This window comes from Rhipicephalus sanguineus, chromosome 5, assembly GCF_013339695.2.
Source record: "Rhipicephalus sanguineus isolate Rsan-2018 chromosome 5, BIME_Rsan_1.4, whole genome shotgun sequence".
NCBI classification, from domain to species: Eukaryota; Metazoa; Arthropoda; class Arachnida; order Ixodida; family Ixodidae; genus Rhipicephalus; species Rhipicephalus sanguineus.
In genome coordinates this window covers 19196905-19217622 of record NC_051180.1, presented here as the reverse complement: position 1 = coordinate 19217622, position 20718 = coordinate 19196905, and the positions used below count along the sequence as shown (strand labels likewise).

At 45.4% G+C, this 20718-nt stretch overlaps 1 protein-coding gene across 1 annotated transcript in view; it reads right to left on the bottom strand.

Annotated features, from left to right (window-relative positions):
- LOC119393328 (methanethiol oxidase) overlaps nt 1-20718 on the bottom strand; it is a 97823-nt gene that overhangs the window by 56123 nt on the left and 20982 nt on the right. Inside the window, exon 2 of the mRNA XM_037660294.2 lies at nt 11806-12011. Coding sequence (XP_037516222.1) covers nt 11806-12011 — 206 coding nt within the window. The remainder of the gene's footprint in view (nt 1-11805; nt 12012-20718) is intronic.

Below are 20718 nucleotides of genomic sequence, written 5' to 3'. Positions count from 1 at the left end.
GATAACTGCCTCGATGCCGTCCGTGTGAGGGATATTAGTATATAGTGACGTGACATCTAACGTAACGAGAAACGAATTTTGAGGAACCTGTAGGTCAAGAATATCGGTTAGAAAGTGATTCGTATCTTTAATGTAAGAACAAAATCTGGACGGAATGGTGTTGATGAGGCTATCAACATAACGGGAAAGGTTCTCAGTCACTATTACATCAGTCACTTTTACATGTCCTGCTGACCACACTGTGTCCCACGTGTTGATGCACAAGGAAAATTTGAAACTTGTATGTTCATGTACCCATCGCATGTCAGTCATGTTAACACAATCTTTTTGACAGATTACCAGTTGTTTATCATTAATATTTTGTTCGATTGTCCTTGATGCTGTACCGATAGTTCAACACGTGAGCCCATAAAAGCGGCTGCATTGTAACAGACCTACTTACTCTGACGAAGGCCGTGCCACGGCCGAAACGTTAGTAAAGGCATTTTTTCCTTTTCAAAACGTGCTACCTGCAAGTTCATTCAATATAGAAAATACCCGGACCTGTCGTGCCCTCCCTTCATTTAGTCCTTCAACCATGGGTCCCGGGACAGCACTGAAGAAAAGGATGATTTGGAAATACCCTGTGAACACTCCTACCACAGCAGTTGTGGGAGATTCACAAACAAAGTATATACATCAATACTTCGACCCCCTCTGCAATGGCGCACCAGCCTTCATCTCGCAGAGTGGTGCTACAATCGGTGATGTGCGTGACCTGCTGGACTTAGTACCCCGCTCAGTGTCCTGTCTTATTCTTCACGTTGGGACGACCGATGTGGCTTCAAGTTCGGGACACGAGGCGTTTGCAAAATACCGCGATCTACTGGAAAGCATTGCGAACGACCGCCCAGAAATTCGGCGAATTTACGCCACATTGATACTGCCTAGAAGTGGAAACCGTCGACAAAGGAACCGTAGCCTGACATTCGTCCGACGCTGCAACAAAGAAGCATCAGTCTTCAATGACATGCTTCGAAATTTTTGCCGCTATTCCCGGCTAGTTCGCTACCTCGATCATGAGATCGAGTGGTTACCGCCCGCACGCGTCCTCGCAGCAGACGGGCTTCATATGAGCTTTGAGGGTGTGTCGTTGCTTGCAAGTCACATCCGCCATCTATGCTTCAGGAGACCAGCGGATGCGACATCAACTGCCTGGTGCGACTCATCAACGAATGACGCTCCGCATCGTGTAGGTCGAGCATGGCAACCTTCAGCACCTAGTAATCCTACAGCACAGCCTAACTCAAGAAACAACACCGCACCGACAGCATCCCGCGCCCTGACGAGTAAGCCTTCCGTAAGACGGAACGTCGTTTCAAAACCATCGCGTGCCCCCATGAACAAGTCGCAACCTACACAGCCTACGTCTAGCCTTTCGCCGCCTGCGGTCGTTGCGTCACTTTCGCCGTCTCAACCACGGTACGGACTCCGGAACAGGGGCACAACCACGAGAGGAACGAACTGACTACCACAACGCCAGCTGGGTGAGAGTACTTTGTCTAACGGCTCAATGAACTTTTTAAGGACCAGGAAGGTTATAGAAAAACGGACTCGTTGTGAATCGCACATTTCTATGCTTAGAACGTATGTCGCGGCAACAAGTGCTCCTAAAGGTTTGCAACTAAGGCTGCAGCCGGCCACATCAGAGATGTCAAAGAAAAACTTGTCAAGGTGGAATAATACCTTAAATCGGGCGTCTGTTGAACTAACCAGCATACTTATTAGCCATTATGAATCGTCAGAAAAAGGCCTGCGCAATCAGGAAAAACAGCTTGTGCAATCTTCTCAGTTTACGACTGAAGAATTAAAAAATCTCGAATTATACCGGTCACAGAAGTTAGCCGAGCTGGATGCTAAAAAGTCGAAGAAGATCGCCCGTGACAACATACGAAAAAAGGAATGCTCACTGCGAGGAAGCATTTCAACTACAGCTAATAATGCGCCGGCCGAGCTGGAAAGTAAATCTTCGGGACAGGATAACATTGTAAATTTGTCACGTTACGATCTATCAATTGAGGAACGTAGTGTCTTATCTCGAGGACTTAATTTTTGCCCTGCAACTGGAGGCTATAGTGAATTTCAGTTGGTGAAGGATCTTCACAATTTCGAACGTAGTATGCGCCTCCGTGAATATTTTCATGATCGGTCCTCGGCTCACAATACCAATAGCTCATCATTGCCATCTTATAAGCATTGGACACCACCCTCCCAAAGAGACAAACGTCTGGACCTATATATCAGAGCTGTGCAACGCGATGTCATGCAGGCATATAAAGAACGTACACCATTGCACCGCAACCTCACTGACAGGGAGCAAAAAGCAATTGAATCCCTCGCTAGTCGAAATGACATAATTATTAAACCTGCCGATAAAGGAGGCGCCATTGTTGTGATGGACAGGAGCACTTATATCAGCGAAGGCCAGAGGCAGCTCAGTGATGCATCATATTACAAGCGACAAGATCATGACCCAACAAACGAGTTCGAAGCTGTTGTCCGTGATACTCTGACTGCCCTCTTTCATGATAAAGAAATTAGCTACAGTACTCTAAAATCTTTAATACCGTTAAGCCCAGTAGCTGGCAGGTTTTACCTTCTTCCCAAAATTCATAAGAAAGGTAATCCCGGTAGGACCAATAATTTCTGGAATTGGAACAGTGACTGAGAACCTTTCCCGTTATGTTGATAGCCTCATCAACACCATTCCGTCCAGATTTTGTTCTTACATTAAAGATACGAATCACTTTCTAACCGATATTCTTGACCTACAGGTTCCTCAAAATTCGTTTCTCGTTACGTTAGATGTCACGTCACTATATACTAATATCCCTCACACGGACGGCATCGAGGCAGTTATCTGCGCGTACAACGATTGCGACGCCGACAAACCAGTTTCCGCATCTACATTAGCTACGTTGCTCAAGCTCATTCTAGAACTTAATAATTTCGAATTTGATGGGACACATTACGTGCAAGTTAGCGGTACAGCTATGGGCACAAGAATCGGACCAAACTATGCAAATATATTTATGGGGCTCCTTGAAAACCAATTTCTTGCAAACCATGAATATAAGCCATATTACTATAAGAGGTACATCGACGACATTTTCCTAATCTGGCACCACAGTGAATCGCAACTTCTTTCTTTCATAGCAGATTTTAACAATGCTCATCCGACGATTTCTTTTTCGTACTCGTATTCACCTGTGAACATAAGCTTCCTTGATGTCATGGTCACGCTACGTAATGGGAAGCTGATAACTAATCTTTACAGGAAACCCACGGATAGGCAGCAATATCTTCACTTTAGTAGTAGTCACGTGAAGCACAATAAAACTAGTATTCCCTACAGCCAAGCAGTCCGATATAAAAGAATATGCTCTGATAGCAGCGAATTTTCCCGCAACTGCGAACAACTTCGGAGCGCGCTCAAAAAACAGAGCTATCCGTCCAGCATAATCACAGACGCCATCAGACGCGCAGAAGAGCTCGATCGTTCAGATCTGCTGAGTACTAACAAAAGATCCAAACATAGTTCGCGGACTAACCTAATTTTGACGCATGCGGCCTCAGCTCCAAATGTCAACCATATTTAAAGAAACATTTCAACATTTTAATACAGAGTGAGCGGCTCAAAGGAATCTTTACAGAACAACCACGCGTGGTTTACCGACGATCGCGGAACCTTCGTGATCTACTAACCTCACCTAAAACCACGTGTTTACCTCATGAAGGCTGTCATCCCTGCAACAAACCACGTTGCAAAGTGTGCGCGCACATGACTACATCTAAAACGGTTTCAAGCAGCTCATCCAGCTTTTCATTAAAAATAAATGGTGACTACACATGTGACAGTACCAACGTCGTCTACCTTCTCGAGTGTTCAACATGTAAAGCTCAATACATAGGTCAAACAGAGACAAGCTTCAGAATTCGCTTTAATAATCATCGTGCACACGCCGTAAGCCTCCCCAATCTACCACTGTCGAAGCACGTCAGTACGCCTGGCCACGGTTTCGACAAAATTAGGGCCACCATTATTCAGTCCGGCTTCAAGACAAATCACGATAGGGAAGTGAGGGAATCCTTCTTAATCCACAAGTTTAACACCATTCGTTCAGGCATCAATGAAAACGTAGGAAAGCTCACCTGTCTCGCACCCTAACAAAACGGCTTCTTAGATTAGTAAAATGTTTTAATGTATGTATGTATTAGTCATTCGTGGTTTCTTTACTTCAGAGCTCTTTTTACATGTCCTGCTGACCACACTGTGTCCCACGTGTTGATGCACAAGGAAAATTTGAAACTTGTATGTTCATGTACCCATCGCATGTCAGTCAGGTTAACACAATCTTTTTGACAGATTACCAGTTGTTTATCATTAATATTTTGTTCGATTGTCCTTGATGCTGTACCGATAGTTCAACACGTGAGCCCATAAAAGCGGCTGCATTGTAACAGACCTACTTACTCTGACGAAGGCCGTGCCACGGCCGAAACGCTAGTAAAGGCATTTTTTTCCTTTTCAAAACGTGCTACCTGCAAGTTCATTCAATATATATATATATATATATATATATATATATATATATATATATATATATATATATATATATATATATATATATATATATATATATATATATATATATATATATATATATATATATATATATATACTCAATGTGCGCTATAGCTGCGACGGACACAGGCGGCGGCGGCGGCGGACAACTACGCCACCAAAATAGGTTGTTGTGAGGTCATAACAGCTTCAATAGACGGACTTGAAAAAAGAACTTCAGTTGACGGTCCGATAGTCTGGCCCGTGTGCCCTTGGTGAAGCCATCAAGAGAAACAGTGTTTCTGTGTTTATTGGAACAGTCTTCGGTGTCGTGATTCAAAGCAATATCCAAGGCTCACGAAGATGTATTGCAATTCTTCGCAACCATGGCACCAGACTTCTGTATGTAGTGTGCGTGATGTGTTGTGGCGTACCTTTTTTTTCTGTTCTATTCAAATTGGCGGACGTTGTACGCCTATCGGGAGACAATTAATAGCTCACTTCCGTTTCTCTCAAGCACTGTTTACGTCTGTGTGCATGAAAGAAAAGAAAATAAACGCCTCCTAAATAGTCTGGTGTTCTTTGACCCAGGGCCAAGACGGGAAAACAAGGCCGATCTAGTTAATGGATGGTAATCACACAAAGGTAAACGTACATTTACTTCCGATCTTTTCGCCCTCAAAGCTTCGTAGTCTACTACAGTTCCTTATCCCTCTCGTGTTATGTTTTCTACAGTATTTTTTTTACCTAACTATATGAACCGCCCACGTTTTTTATTGTTCACTTTGTATTCTGAATATCTTGCTGTTATTTTTTTGTTGTTGTTAGATAGTATTGGCGTTTTTTAACATTACAATTAAGCCCCCATTAATTAAGGAGGTTAATTTTAAATCTCCTTGGTCCCCATACAGTGTTTACACGGTGAGACCTTGTTCGGTAGTAAAACGTATATAATTTTGTATCTGTACTAAACATTGAATAAACTTAAAATGTCAAAGTAATTTAGTGAATAATTATTTTGTGTACGTGTGTCAGCGACTCTATGCTCTATTCGTGTGTGCGCTATCACTATATATACCACACTCATGAAGGGAAATGTAAAGCAACAAGCCCTGCGATCAACCACGCTAACATCAATCCATCCATCGAAAAGCAGCGCACATCCATGCAACACAAATTAAATTTCATAGTTCTTAATTTTATATAATTTTAACAGTTAATAGTTAGCACTCGACCCATGATAGCCTCGGGTGGTCTCGCGCGGGAAAACCTGACATAATTTCTGACAAGCCACACGGATATCACCAAAGCCTTTTAATTGAAAGAACTGCGAACATCCGCGTAACGCGTACTGAACCTTATACCACGGCCGCGAGCGGCCGTGCTTATATATATGTTTTAATTTGCTGTAGATTTAATAACTAGCAGTCAGCAAAACATAACCTAACGCGGTTACTGTGAGAGAAAACCCGACCTAATGATAAGTAGAAGGTATCAGTAAACCATGAAGCTTAGTCTTCGTCATCCACGCATTTCTTCTTCTTTTTAAAATCTGGGGCTCTCGTCGGATATCCGAGAGTAGCAGGTTAGCGCCTACGGCGTCCAGTTGGCGATCATTAAGTCGCCAGTGCATTTAAAGGCGGTGTTGAATACCTTTCATGAGGGGCACCTAATTCATGACGAAACAACAACGCGAAATGTGCCTAAACGTCACTAACGTTTCGCTCGTGAGTTTAACAGTGGTCGCGAGGGCATTCTTTCTTTGTATCTCATCCCTTCGGGACTAGCGTTGTAACAAGACGGCATACTAAACAGCAAAACGACGTGTCAGTACAGTAATGTCGCTCTTGACGTACGAATAACAGGAGATCACAGTTAACTGCATACATTTTTTTCCTGGCATCTCGGAAATACGGCGACCATTTTTATGCTTGTGGCTAGATATTTTCTATTATATACATTGACTTTCCATGGCAGGACAAGAAGCAAAAAAAAATGCATGTTTACGAACATTGCAGCAGAGGTTAAAAAAAAAGAGGGCAGGAGAAAGGCGGGAAGGGTAAAATAAACGTATGCTCACTTGAAATCGGTCGGCATCCATCAACTAAAACATATCCCTCATCTGGCATTGATAAATTTGTAGTCTACTACAGTTCCTTATCCCTATCGTGTTATGTTTTCTACTGTATTATTTTTTGAAATGCATCTGGCATTGATAAATAAGATACTATAGGGCAAAAGAGGCGCGCCTGAGGTTCTTGTACCAGTTGTGACATGGCCACTACAAAGTAGATGTCTCTAAGTACGTCACATTTTCACAGTCGCGCCCTACCCGTCATAAGCACAAATACAGTCTGAAAGAATATTCCTCAAAGAGCGACGTTTTTGGAAAATCGTTTTTCCCACTAACAATACGAGAATGGAATAAACTGAAGGCAAATGCTACTAATGCCGACACATTATCCGCATTCACCGCAGTGTTAGAAACCATGCGTAACCTACAATAGTGTTTCAATGCTTCGCATACTTTGTTATTTTCCTCTTTCCTTTTCTTTCCTTTTTTTTTTTTTGCACAGTGCTCTGTGGCAGGCCAGACAGTACTTGGCCAGGCTTAACTTTTCGCCTCCGTCTGGTAAAATGAAGGGATGAAAAAAAAATTTTTTTAATTCATTCAATCCATCGCTCAAATACCTGGCTTCGTATGCACAAGTCAGCAGTTTCCTGAGTTTGCTGCTAGAAAACTGCGCATATTGTTGATTCTGTCACCGCCATTTGTCCTGCTCTCTGATATGCATACCGAAAAATTTGGCGCGTTTCAAAGTGATGCCTCTCGTTTCAGTCTCTTCTTTTTTCCTTGCGCAAATAAAATTCGGAATGGTTTACCAGACACACTTGTAGATAGTGATGGTTGTGCCGATATTAAAGATGCGCTACATACCTATATATTTTTATAACAGTGTATAACAAATTTTAGTACGAATATCGGCTTGTTTTTCAGTATAGAAAATTCATTGTTCCTTATATTTCGTTGTTGTTTACCAACAGTGTAAGTGAACCCGTATTTTACTTGGAATGTTATTGTGTGGTCGTTATGAATGAATACAATGTACAATATGCCCTCTGTAATGACTCCATGACTGGGGTCGACAGTATTGAAAATAAATAAAAACCCATTCATTCGTACGGGACGTCAAAAATGTCATGGAGCTTCGCATTCTTACTTTCTAACAGCTGAGCTGTTTAAGGCCGAGGTAAATCCCTGGGGATCGTCGTCCTCACTTTCTAGCCCAGCTGCGAGAGCGAAGCCTGACGAGGGGGAGAGCATGGGTAAGGCTAAGTGGGTGAGCCTATAGTGCAGCGTGTTGATATATAGGTGATTCTGTTCAGAAATAAGAAGTGGGGTCCGGTGTACACGATAGCTGTCCCTCGAAGAGGACACCTCAACCGGTACGCACACGGGGAAAGGGGGCGAAAAGGATAAAGAGAGAAAGAAGGACACAAAAGGAGGGCTTGCAGGAAGGCAGGACGAGGAGTGCACTATACTACGTGGCGTGTTGGGTTTGAAGGCCGAGACAGAAGGTACGATTTTCCATGCGGTGCGACGGCCGACACGGCGGTGGGGGAGAGGGAATGGTGGCTGTCCTATGCTATGAAAGGTCACCATTCCGGTTTCCCCACCGCCGTGTCGGACGTCGCATCGCATGGAAAATCGTACTGTCTGTCTCGGCCTTCAAGGAGAGAAGGGCGGGTTGAGCCAGGTGGTGTTGGTTGAGCCTGGCAGAGAAATGCTAGGAACGTGGAGGGGGTGAAGCTGGGTAGAGAGGAGGAGAGCTATAGCGCGAGCGAAGCAGGTGTTGTGGAATGGAGGAGAGAGCAGGAGCGCGATTGGCTGTGCCGGTGAAAGAAGTCGACCAATGCAGAGAGTTTCTTAAAGTTAACTAGAGGGGAGTCTGGCGCTGCGATCGTTCAGCCACCATGGGAATGATGGGTAGTAGATGGATTTGCCTAGTCTTCGTACTTGCGGGCTTCGAACGCACTTGTGGCTTTGTTTATTGCTGTGTTTTGGTTTTCCTTCGGATAATAGAATGGATCTTTGTGAACTTCGTGACCAGGTTTGATGTGGTGAGCCTAAAAAAGTTAGAGTGGTGAAGTGGAACTGCTGACTTTTGCTGAACTTCGTGTTGCGACAAAGCGGATGCAGGCGACGCGGAGCCAAACGGAGCCGAAAGAACCAAGTTTATACAAATCCGTGTACTACTACCCATCATTCCCATGCTGGCTGAAGGCGCCATGCGTTGCAGCTCCCATAGGCCCTAGCGCCAGAGTTCCCTCTAGTTTATTTATATGAAACTCTATGGAGCAATGGAAACGCGCGCTCGAGCACAGGTGGTGCTGGTGAGAGAGGAGGAATGACGCGCTGAGCGTTGGCGAAAGCGGGGAACAGGTGCGCTGGTGCCACCGGCTCCACTGTTTAATTAGCCTTCGCGACGTTAAGTCAGTTGAAGCGGGGCATAATTTTTTTCCTGCCTTTTTATTGGCGATCTACTTTCACTTCTCAGAGTTCGCTGTTCCGCCGGGAACGTGAACCAAAAGTGATAGAGGTAGAAAAAGAAATACAGCGCCCGAAAGTCTCTAACCTATCCGAGCTCCCTCAGAGTGCAGACATGACGAGCGTGCCCTCCATACACTATCGTGAGTTCCGCATTGAGCTGCGCAGAACATATCCTCCAACCCTCCATGAGCGACGGCAAGCGAGTGTGCAGCAGTGCGGTGCGAATTCCGGGTCCGAACCGATAAGCGCCCAGCATTCGGCGAAAGCCCCGGAGTGAAGAGAAGCGAGAGATGCTGAGCGCGCGGAAGCCAAATACAGAACGTGCTCGCGAGAATCGGCATCCGCCGTGCTCCACGCTTGTTTGTCAGTTGATCCCCGTGGAAGTGGCGATGAAAAAGTATAACATAATTCGCCGCCAACTCGCATCGCCGTCAGAATGTTCGCAGTGTGCACCATCCTCCCTCGAGAAATATACACTCTGTGGTAAGAGACGACTTCGCTTTCGATCATTCCCTTTTCGCTCTCTTTATAACGTCAGTTAAAACTAGGAAAGAAAAAATGCGTGTGTTCGCTATAGTTCTGCGAAGGAGAGAGACAGAGGGGTTCTTTATGGAAGAACAGATATTTTTGCCGGTGTGCATAACCGCTTGTGTGTGTGTGTGTGTGTGTGTGTGTGTGTGTGTGTGTGTGTGTGTGTGTGTGTGTGTGTGTGTGTGTGTGTGTGTGTGTGTGTGTGTGTGTGTGTGTGTGTGTGTGTGTGTGTTTGTGTGTGTGTGTGTGTTTGTGTGTGTGTGTGTGTGTGTGTGTGTTTGTGTGTGTGTGTTTGTGTGTGTGTGTGTGTGTGTGTGTGTGTGTGTGTGTGTGTGTGTGTGTGTGTGTGTGTGTGTGTGTGTGTGTGTGTGTGTGTGTGTGTGTGTGTGTGTGTGTGTGTGTGTGTGTGTGTGTGTCAGTTTAAAGAACCCACGACTAAAGTTAATGCCTGTGATTTAACAAGTAAGAAGCAAGACATCTTGTGAGGATTATGAGGCCCGCCGTATAGAGGAGGACTCCGAATTAACTTTGTCCACCTATATCTAGGCACACGTCTGCCTAAAGCTAAGCACACGGGTGTTTTTGAATTTCGCCTCCATCGAAATGCGCCCGCCTTGACGCGTAACATCACGACACCTTAACCTCTAAGCTATACCACCGTAGGTTTAGAGCACTACACTACTTGCAGGCATATACAAGTTGTCGCTATTGGCCAGAAGCGTAGCCAGAAACTTTTTTCGGGGGGGGGGGGGGGGGGGTTCAACCATCCTTTCTGTATGTTCGTGCAATCGAAAAATTTCGTTCGCTTTGCGCGAGTTTCCGCGACCTATGACATCCGCGGGAAGCTCTGAAATATGACGACCGTTATTCTTTGAAACACGTAACACTGACGCTTCCTCCATGCCAGGCACACACGTCTTCATAGCTGATGGTATATTTTTCTTAGCCTCTTCTCTTGAAGAACGAAGACAAGAAATACAACTCTGTATCTCTCGGAAAACGTACGCTTTCTCAATTTCCTGACATATTTCACCTCCTTTCGCTGTTTTCCTAACGGGAAAAGGCCGATCCGCACAAAACTCATATCCGATACATATTGCGCCTGCCTCGCGCCAACGTATAAATCTTCTCGTCGCCTTGACGACGACCTTATGACGTATAAAGGAACGACTCACGTTGCGCCGAGAATGTAGAGCTTTTTCTGTTCTTTGCTATTTCTTTCCTAGGAATTTAGCCTTGCGCCACGTATCCTGTGCAACTGCAAGCTTAACGCGCGTCGGGTTTTGTTTCACCTTGCTAGAAAACCGCTTATATAATGAATTGGTTCGTACGACTGATCTACGCTCAAGAGCAAAAACAAACTCGAGACAAATTAAAAGAAAAAGAGATGGGGGGGGGGGGGGGAGGCGTCGTGTTCTCGACAGGAAATGCCACTTTGGAAACGTCTCGAAAGAGAGACAAAAATTTGAAGGAGTCCCCTGTGAATGTCATAGCGCCCCGATATATCCCGCGCTGCGCACGTAAAAGGAGTCGGCTTACGTGGTTCCAAAATTTCGCCCGCTCTAGTATCTCCTTTTCTTTCTTTTTCTTGTCATTCTGGAGGCAAAGCCAGTGCCGCTGATGTCAAGCATCCACCCCTTACCCTTACTTTTTTTTCTTGAAATTCTAATACCTCGTCGGTTTCGCCTCGCATATCCTCAATCGCCGATGCCCTTTTTGCGACGCTTCCCATTAAGTTCGTGATTTCCGTACTGTCGAAATTCGAAGACGCACTCCTTGACTTATGTGCCGTCGAAGATAATATATTAGCTGAAAAGGGTTATAGCGGCTATTTTCTTCCCTGAAGCCTCCGCGCGAAATAGGAACAAGAAAGGACCATATTAAATAATTTCACAAATCCGAGGTAGGATGCTTTTACCGGAGTTTTATGCTGAGCGAGTTAGTACATAGGCTCTCCATCCGTCTTCTCTTTTGCAATACATATATATATATATATATATATATATATATATATATATATATATATATATATATATATATATATATATATATATATATATATATATATATATATATATCGAGGATTATAGCGTAGGGAGGATTATATCGCGTATCTCACCTTGCAGTAATCTGGCGAGTCCTGATCCACGCACACGGTGGCCAGGTAATCGGGCCGGTCCTTCTGCGGCACCGAGCATGGCAGCCATAGCATCTTCTCGTGTCCTCCTTCGGCCATGGCCTCGAGCGGGGTGCGGTAGCCGACCGAGTCCGGGCACCGCGCCACTCCCACGCGGTTGGCACCGCTGTTGGTGCTGCTCACGCATCCTGCGCGTGTAAGGTACACACGTGAAGGCTTTGTGACTTTCATCACACACGTGCACATGTATCCAACAGACAGTTAGGCCAGGCAAAGCATAGAGGACGTTAGTCGTTGCCTTAAACTGTATTGCACTAATCGTGACTTAAATTGAAATGAATTGAAGTGAATGAAAAATCACCCTTTACGCCGGTGGAATCTGAACCCACAACCTTGGAATTCTGTCGGCGGGATCTGAAGCCACAAATTCAAAAATTGTGGGTTCAGATTCCACCGACGGAGAGGGTGATTTTTCGGGCCCTTCAATTCATTTCAATTTACGTCACTATAAGTACACTGCAGTTAAAGACAACAATTAACGTTATCTATGCTATCCTTGGCCTAATTGTCTGTTTCATCAGGTTGTATTCATCAGGTTGTATCTAACATATAAAGGAGACCCTCGGGAAAAAAATTCCCCTTGTTTCGTTCGTGCACATGTGACGACACATGTGACTTACATAAAAATTCAGTGTAACCTCTATGTCATGCGCTGCACAGCTTCGCTGGTCATCAACCTTCATGGAGTGGAGTGGCTCCTCGATAAAACCGAGTGTACACACCGGGGCGCCACCCCTTTCAGCTTCGCCTGTCAACCATCTCCGCAGGTTGTAAGGGCGGTGACTTTTGTTTTATTCGTTCTGTTTTCTTATTTTACTAACTGACTCAACATCACGAGATCACACACGTTTACGCGTCAGCATCATTATATTTATCATTCGTTTCAGAGTATCCCCCCCCCCAAAAAAAAAAAAATTCTTGTCTTCATGTTGTTTATGTTTCGCACAGACGTTTTACGCACGCGATACAAACGCGTAGTCATATAAGTATAGCTTAAACGCATATGTAGAAACAAGGCTTTGCGCGTCTGTTTGATAAAGTAAAATAATCAAGACATCCTATTGAGTTCTGTCGAGACGATTCAAACTTAAACAGAAAATTAAGCGTCTGTGCGTGAGTGCTCATCCGCTGCCTGGTATTGAAGACGTGAACTGAAAGACGGAAAGGTTTCCAGATTGCTTCCACATTCTTCATCACGTAAATCTCGACTCTTCGTGCAAGCGCACGTAAGTGCACTCATACTACGAATAACTTGCTTTTCTCTGTCGACAGACCGAGTTCAATGCGTCTGCACCTCTGAAAAGATCCCCTTGTCGTGACTTGACCAGGTAAACATGAAAAACCGAATTTCCTAGATCAGACGAGGGCGAGAAAAGCACAGACGTCTCAAGAAGGTAAGTTCATTTAGTTCGAGAAGCCATTTCCGGAAGCGAGATCGCGAGCTTTGCTTAAACATACCTTTTACTTTTTTTTTCTTCGCAAATATTTCGTCTTTGGCGGCATTAACTCGGATTTTAGACGGCCTTTCAGGCACAGCGCCCGAATGTTCTTTTCCCTCTCGTGCAAAGACAAGAAAGCTCTCGAAAGACGTAAAAAGGTTTTCTTTCGCCCAGCTGTGTATCTTTTTTTATATTATTCGCATTTTTTTGCCATCTCTATCTCTGTCTAACACACAGTGATATTTACTGCATGGGAACCACATAGACGTGTTCAAAACTTTCCTCCGGCCATTTCTCAAACATCAAGAGTAACAAGCTCGATTTTATTTCTGCACTAGACGTTCGTAGTGCTTTTGGACTCGTACATGCAAGCGTAAAAGCTCGCGTCTCTTTTACGCAAAACGCAGGTGGATTAGGGAAATAGAAGATTTTCAATAGAATCGTGAGGATGTACTTGAGGATGCCAATGAAAGTAAGTAAAGTAAAAAGGTAGCACTGCTGTGACTTTTGGCAGGAAATAATAACCGAAATTTCGTATTACGGGGCATTTTGGGGTGCATTCTGATACCAGAACCTCCCGGCGAAGACGGCCTGCTTACCAAGTTCATGTACACGTCACAAGCAAAACAGACGCGAGCTTATCTGAGCTGGAGTCATTACAGCCCAGGATACATTCAGAAGGCTCACCGTGTTGCAGAGAAATCGAAGAAAATATTTTTTTCACCTCCCATCAGCGGTGACGCCCACGATCGCACGGCCAACAGCGAAGGTCGCTACCGATGATTCGACAGTCGTGGATGAGGCACTCTGCACCGGACTGCCGTGTGCACACATGCGATACCAATCGGCCTTGCAAACCGGGGCACCGTCTTTCGGGTTGCTTAGGCTCGAGTGGCGTATATAGGGGGACACCGAATTGTGTACACTATAGAGTTACCAGCTGAGGCCCTTCGATAGTTTTTTTTTTTCTTCTTTTCTTTTTTCGCAGGCACCTCCTTCGGTACCTTTGAAAACACCCACCTGAAGAGGGTGAAGTAGACTGCTGCGCTTTGCTCGCGCAGCTTCTCATTGGTAGACATCAACGAGAGTACGCAGCTTGCGCAGCAACCGTGCGTGGGTGCGTGTGCGTATTGTGTGTGCGTGTGCGTGTGTGTGTGTGTGTGTGTGTGTGTGTGTGTGTGTGTGTGTGTGTGTGTGTGTGTGTGTGTGTGTGTGTGTGTGTGTGTGTGTGTGTGTGTGTGTGTGTGTGTGTGTGTGTGTGTGTGTGTGTGTGTGTGTGTGTGTGTGTGTGAAAGAGAGAGAGAGAGAGGTAAATACTGTTTGTATACGCGTGGTGAATGTGTTTGCGTGAATGCGTGCGTGAGTGCGTGTGAGAGATAGCAAGGTAATTGCCCTCCGGTACAGTCTCTGCACGCCCTCGTTTGTAATTACACCGAGCGAGGAAATCGTCTTCAGAGGGGGCGGGCTTGCGACCCAGGTCGGGCCAGTGTCCAGATAAAAAAAGAAAAAAAGAAAAGAAAGCGATTGCGCTGTGACATTGTGAAAACTTCACGACTGCCAGCCGGAACCGAAATAGATTTAACGGAGCAACCGGGATTCGACGAAGATGAAGAACCACGCCGACAGGTCAATAGCAATTGCGAAGTACGTCTCCTCCAAAGTAGGACGGAAGAGTTAGCTAGACCCGAGCCCATTGCGTCACTTCGAAGAAACATGCGTTTCACAATGAGCGCCTTCAAGCCAATCAGTGCACGTTTCTCAACACTCGTCCTCAGTCGTTCGTTTTCGGTGTGACTATCGTGAAAGTTTTTGCGGAGACTACGAGAGAGGGGCAAGGCGTATCCAACTTACTAAGCGTCGACTCAAGCTCCACTATATACGTCACGGTCCGTTTCTAGAATGATGTCGGATAAATTAAACCGCGAAAGACGACAAGCATTACCTAAATAGCGAGTTGCCCATGAGACGTGCGGTTTGTGGGGATATAGGATCAGAATATAGCCAGAACCGAGCGCCTGTAGAATACTCAGCACGAATACATCTTGTAAAATATGTGGCGCCGTCCCATTCGTGGTGAACAGGCGAAACAGAAACGCGGGTACGGCCAGGACGGAACGTATTGTGATTAAGAAAGCGTTAGCCCAAGCTATACACGCAGCCAGCGAGCACGACGAGACCTAGCTAAACATACATTTCTGCTGATGTGCCCAACTTTATGATAGACGGCATCTACTAATACAGGCACGAGTATCGATTCGGCATTTCACAACCGGGAACGTGTAAAAGCGGTACGTTATGTTTCATGCTACATCACAGATCAGCAGGTAATGCTTTAAAGTGTGGAGCGAGCGCTCGCTTAGAGTTACTGGAGATGGTGTGTGCACTTGCGCTGTGAATGAAGTGGACAATGAGATGTAGTTGGAAGTGGATGTGGAAAGTATGTACTATGGTATTTCAAGTGTGCCCTGAAGAGTTCGATCTCCCTAACTCGCCGTGGTGGTCTAGTGGTTATGGTTCTCGACTGCTGACCCAGACGTCGGGGGATCGAATCCCGGCCGCGGTAGCTGCATTGCTATGGAGACGAAATGTTAGAATAACAGAGAGCTGAGCTAGTTGGTAAGTATTCATTCTAAAAAGACAGGGCGTGCAAACACGGACACACGAAAGAAGTCAGGACACCACAAACGCCGACTAACAACAGAAGAGACGCACAACGGCTGAAAAGAAAGAAGGCACGAAAACTTATCTGCGCCTGCCCATCCAACAGGCGAACCTATCAATCCGGCACGCGTGGCGGTCTACGGGGAAGATAACTGTTAAGGCATTTGATTTCATCTTTATGCAAGTTAATCGACGGTTGGCTCACGCATGCGCTACCACTATTCTCGATATGCCATGCTTCAATCATCAGGCGCGTTTCTTCATTTCTATGCCGGTACAACACTGCGCATTCATCAAGTTTTGATGCGCTACCACTATTCATCGAGAATAGTGGTAGCGCATGCGTGAGCCAACCGTCGATTAACTTGCATAAAGATGAAATCAAATGCCTTAACAGTTATCTTCCACGTAGACCGCCACGCGTGCCGGATTGATAGGTTCGCCTGTTGGATGGGCATGCGCAGGTAAGTTTTCGTGCCTTCTTTCTTTTCAGCCGTTGTGCGTCTCTTCAGTTGTTAGTGGGCGTTTGTGGTGTCCTGACTTCTTTCTTGTGTCCGTGTTTGCACGCTCTGTCTTTTTAGAATGAATACTTACCAACTAGCTCAGCTCTCTGTTATTCTAAGCTTCATTTCTAGTACTCTGAGCCCTTTTCCGTGTTCCCCTACTTATCTGAACAATCCTGCCTCTTTGGCTTCTTTATAGCTATTTGCTTGGTCCGTGCTAGAACTTTTTCATGGTTTTCTAAGAATAGAGTTTGCCCAGTTGAAGTTCAACTTTTGTGCGGCTTTCTGCAACCATCTACCGGACATGCCAGGCGGATATGTGCCATATTGACCGCGGAATCATGGCGTCAAGTGAGATTTTACCAGGAATGCCTCAAGGTCCGTTGCTCGACTTCGCGTGACGATCGCCGCCAGAAGCAGATGTACGCCTACTGGATGAGGGTAGCTAACCAGCATGCGGAATTCATATGGAGGGTAAAACTTCGAGAACTTCAACCATGTAAGAGGAAGATTATTTCTACTATTTCATCGCAAAATAACTTGCTAGTTCTTGGAGGAGCTAGCTTAGATGATAGTCACTGCAAAACCCTAGCCTTAGGTCCTAAATACTGTTTTAAGCCGAACCTGAAACCAATAGACGTTTTAAGTTTGCCGCGTACAATCACTAGACTTGTTCCTGAAGAAGAGCGTTCCCACTGCATTTCAGACTGCGTTGCTAGCATCAAGGGTTCTAATATGCATCTCAAGTGTTCTGATCCTATCCGGCCTTTGGTTAATTACTGTGTCGAGAAGAAACTCAGGCCAGTAATTTCAGATAAGGAAGGGTATTTTGTAATTATGCCGGACAGTTTGTTCTCAGAAAAAGCATTAACAGCCATAGAAAAGAATTTTAGGACGGTAAAACTTAAGCCATCGGTAGTTAGGCAACGTGCTGTCGACCTCTTGTTAAGACATTATCTTGAGAGAATAGCTGGTAACGTCAAGAAGGCTAAATCACTTACTTTAGAATTGTTTTTTTTTTCAGCCAAAACACATAAGAACGAGATTCCGTTTCGAGCAATCGTTTCAGAGCAAGGCACCTGGCAAGTCGCTGTATCTAGTTATTTGCAAAACTGCTTAACCTCTTTGAGTTTTTCAAACCCTTTTCGTATGCGTAATTCTCAGGCGCTAGTTCAGTTCCTCTCAGAGGAGAACCCCGGCTGTTGTAAGGCCTTTAGTATGGATATTGAAGACTTGTATTATTCTTTGCCGCATGAGGACTTGTTAAAATGTGTTAATGAATGTATTAACGAACAGGAGCACCAGAAGGTTTTCACCGAAAAATGTGGTGTTTCTACCGGGGCATTTCTAGAAATCCTTTCCATGTATTTAAAGTCGACGCTGGTAGGTTGGAAGTAAGGCGTTTATGTGCAGAAATCAGGGATATGTATTGGTTCTAAAGTTGCTCCGGTTCTTAGTGATTTATACCTTAGCAAGATTGACAATCTTTTGAAAGGCGTCTTAGGTAATTCGGTTATTAAGGTTTTTCGTTATGTGGACGATTACTTGATTTTTTGTAGCGGTGAGGACTTTGAAAAGGTGGTAACTTCCGTGAGCGATTTGGATTAAATGGAGGAGGGCTGAGCTTTACTAAAGAGGTGCCTCAGAATAATGGAATACAATTTCTAGACATTTCCTTAACGTTCCAGAAGAACCACGTGTGCTGGCAGTATTCTCCTAGATCTTCGAAACCGCTGTTAAATTTTTCGTCGAAGCACTCGAAGGTTGTAAAAAACGGCATCGCCATGTCTTGCCTTAAGTCAGCCCTCACCAAGTCGTGTGAGCACAAAATGAGTGATAGCTTTAACGCACAGGTTACACGTCTTTTAGATGTAGGGTATCCTCGTGATGCAGTGGCCACGGTCGCTGAACGTTTAAAGAAGTCTATTGTGTTAAGTCCGAGCATGGTTGCAGAAAGCGATAGGAAGAAACGTGTCGTATGTATACCGTACATTCATCGCGTATCTCACAGGCTAAAGAAAGTAGGAACTAGATACGGCGTTAATGTTGTTTTCACGGCTGCCAATAAGCTAGGTAAGATTTGTGCCGCTGTGCAGAGGAAGAATGAGGGAGTAAAGGACAAGAAGCGGACCGATATTTGTTTCGTGAAACACACCAACAAATTCACTGATTGCCGTACGAGTGTGGTGTATAAGATCCCTTTTAGCTGCGGCCGCTTCTACGTAGGACAGACGGGCCGATGCATCAACCAGAGATTATTAGAACATAAGAGATCGCTAACAGGAGGCTCACCTTCTAATCTATCCTTACATTGTCGAGATTGTAAGTGCACGCCAAAACTTGATGAATGCGCAGTGTTGTACCGGCATAGAAATGAAGAAACGCGCCTGATGGTTGAAGCATGGCATATCGAGAATAGTGGTAGCGCATGCGTGAGCCAACCGTCGATTAACTTGCATAAAGATGAAATCAAATGCCTTAACAGTTATCTTCCACGTAGACCGCCACGCGTGCCGGATTGATAGGTTCGCCTGTTGGATGGGCATGCGCAGATAAGTTTTCGTGCCTTCTTTCTTTTCAGCCGTTGTGCGTCTCTTCAGTTGTTAGTCGGCGTTTGTGGTGTCCTGACTTCTTTCTTGTGTCCGTGTTTGCGCGCCCTGTCTTTTTAGAAAGCAATGTTAGAGGCTCGTGTGCTTAGATTTAGGTACGCGTTAAAGAACCCCAGATGATCGAAATCTCAGGAGCCCTCCACCACGTCCTCTCTCATAATCATATCGTGATTTTGGGATGTAAAACGCCAACAGTTATGTTTATATAGGAGTTGGATCTCATTAGGGTCAATCTCGCACAGTACACATTTCAGCGGTCACTTGTTGACATCGGGTGCCCGCTTCGTGGCCTCATCAAGGGCGTGTTCCATAATCTAGCTATCATCACCATTAGTAGCAGCAGCAGCGTGCATGCTCTCGCGAAGCGGACCACGAGCGACTCTGTCGCAGGACGGCGCACAAGAATGACCGAGGACAGCCTTGCAGGAGCCCAGCTGAGGGCGCAGACCGACAATGAACCACCGCACGGGGGCGGCGACGCGGCGTCCTTTGGTTACGTCCAGCTCGACATCCTATGCTGGTTGGCGCTCTGGGCCACCGCGGTAGGCCTATTCATGTGGATGTTGCGAAACGCGCTTCACCGTGAACCAGACGAGCCATCCCTGCCGCCATCGACGCCAGGTTTCTGCTGCGAAACGCTAGCCATTGAGATGTCCCGGCGTGCCAACCTCTCCGTGGATGCTTGCAGCAACTTCCTGGACTACGCTTGCTTCCACCGAGAAGGACTCGCCGAAGCCAACCAAAAGCTCTTCGTCACGGAGGTACGCACAAACTGTAGAATAGCATTTGATTTTCACTAGCGGAGCTGTTTAAAGCCGAGGTAAATGCCTGGGAATCCGTCGTCTAGTCCAGCTGCGAGTGCGGAGCATGACGGAGGCAGAGCATGGGCAAAGCTAAGTGTGCCAAACACGAAGCAGTGTCTTCGTATTTCCTTCGTCCGCACGTGTAATTTTTGCTGCAACCACTCAGCATGCAAGATCTATAACCCAGTTGCAAACCTTTCTAAAGCTAACTTGGTCAGAGGGAAGCCCAGTGTAGCTAGCTGAGCCTGGTAGAGAAAAGGTAGCGACGTGGAGAGGATGACGCTGGGTAGAGAGGAAAGCAAAGGTGAAGCTACGGCGGGAGCCGATCAGGTGGTGTGAAGAGGAAGACCGGCCGATACCCATCCTGTAAAAGCTGAGGGTCTCACGTTCGTTCTGGAATGTTCGACAATGGCTTAACTAAAGCTGATGCCACCAACTCCGCTGTTTAATCAGCCTTCGCAGACATCAAGTCAGTTGAAGCTGCACATAATTTCTAATAGATATTATAAAACATCTTGCATTAGGGAGCTCCAAACGATGTTTCAAATCCCATCAAATTATACAACTTACTCGAAGCGCTTAACTTGGTCTGCTGTGATAGGAAGGACGTGCAAAATATTGTCAATACCGCTTCAGAGTCCCTTTAGGGGGGAACAGTTTGCCAACTACATGCATTAATTGTAAGTCACAAGTTTTACGTTCGCATTGCAGTGCTACTGTCTCATGACGTTTTCATTTATATGCTTAAGACTATTTATGAATTGCTCAACGATGCTATTCATTCTTTATGCAGGTCTTGTATCCGACACTGCAGGGTACC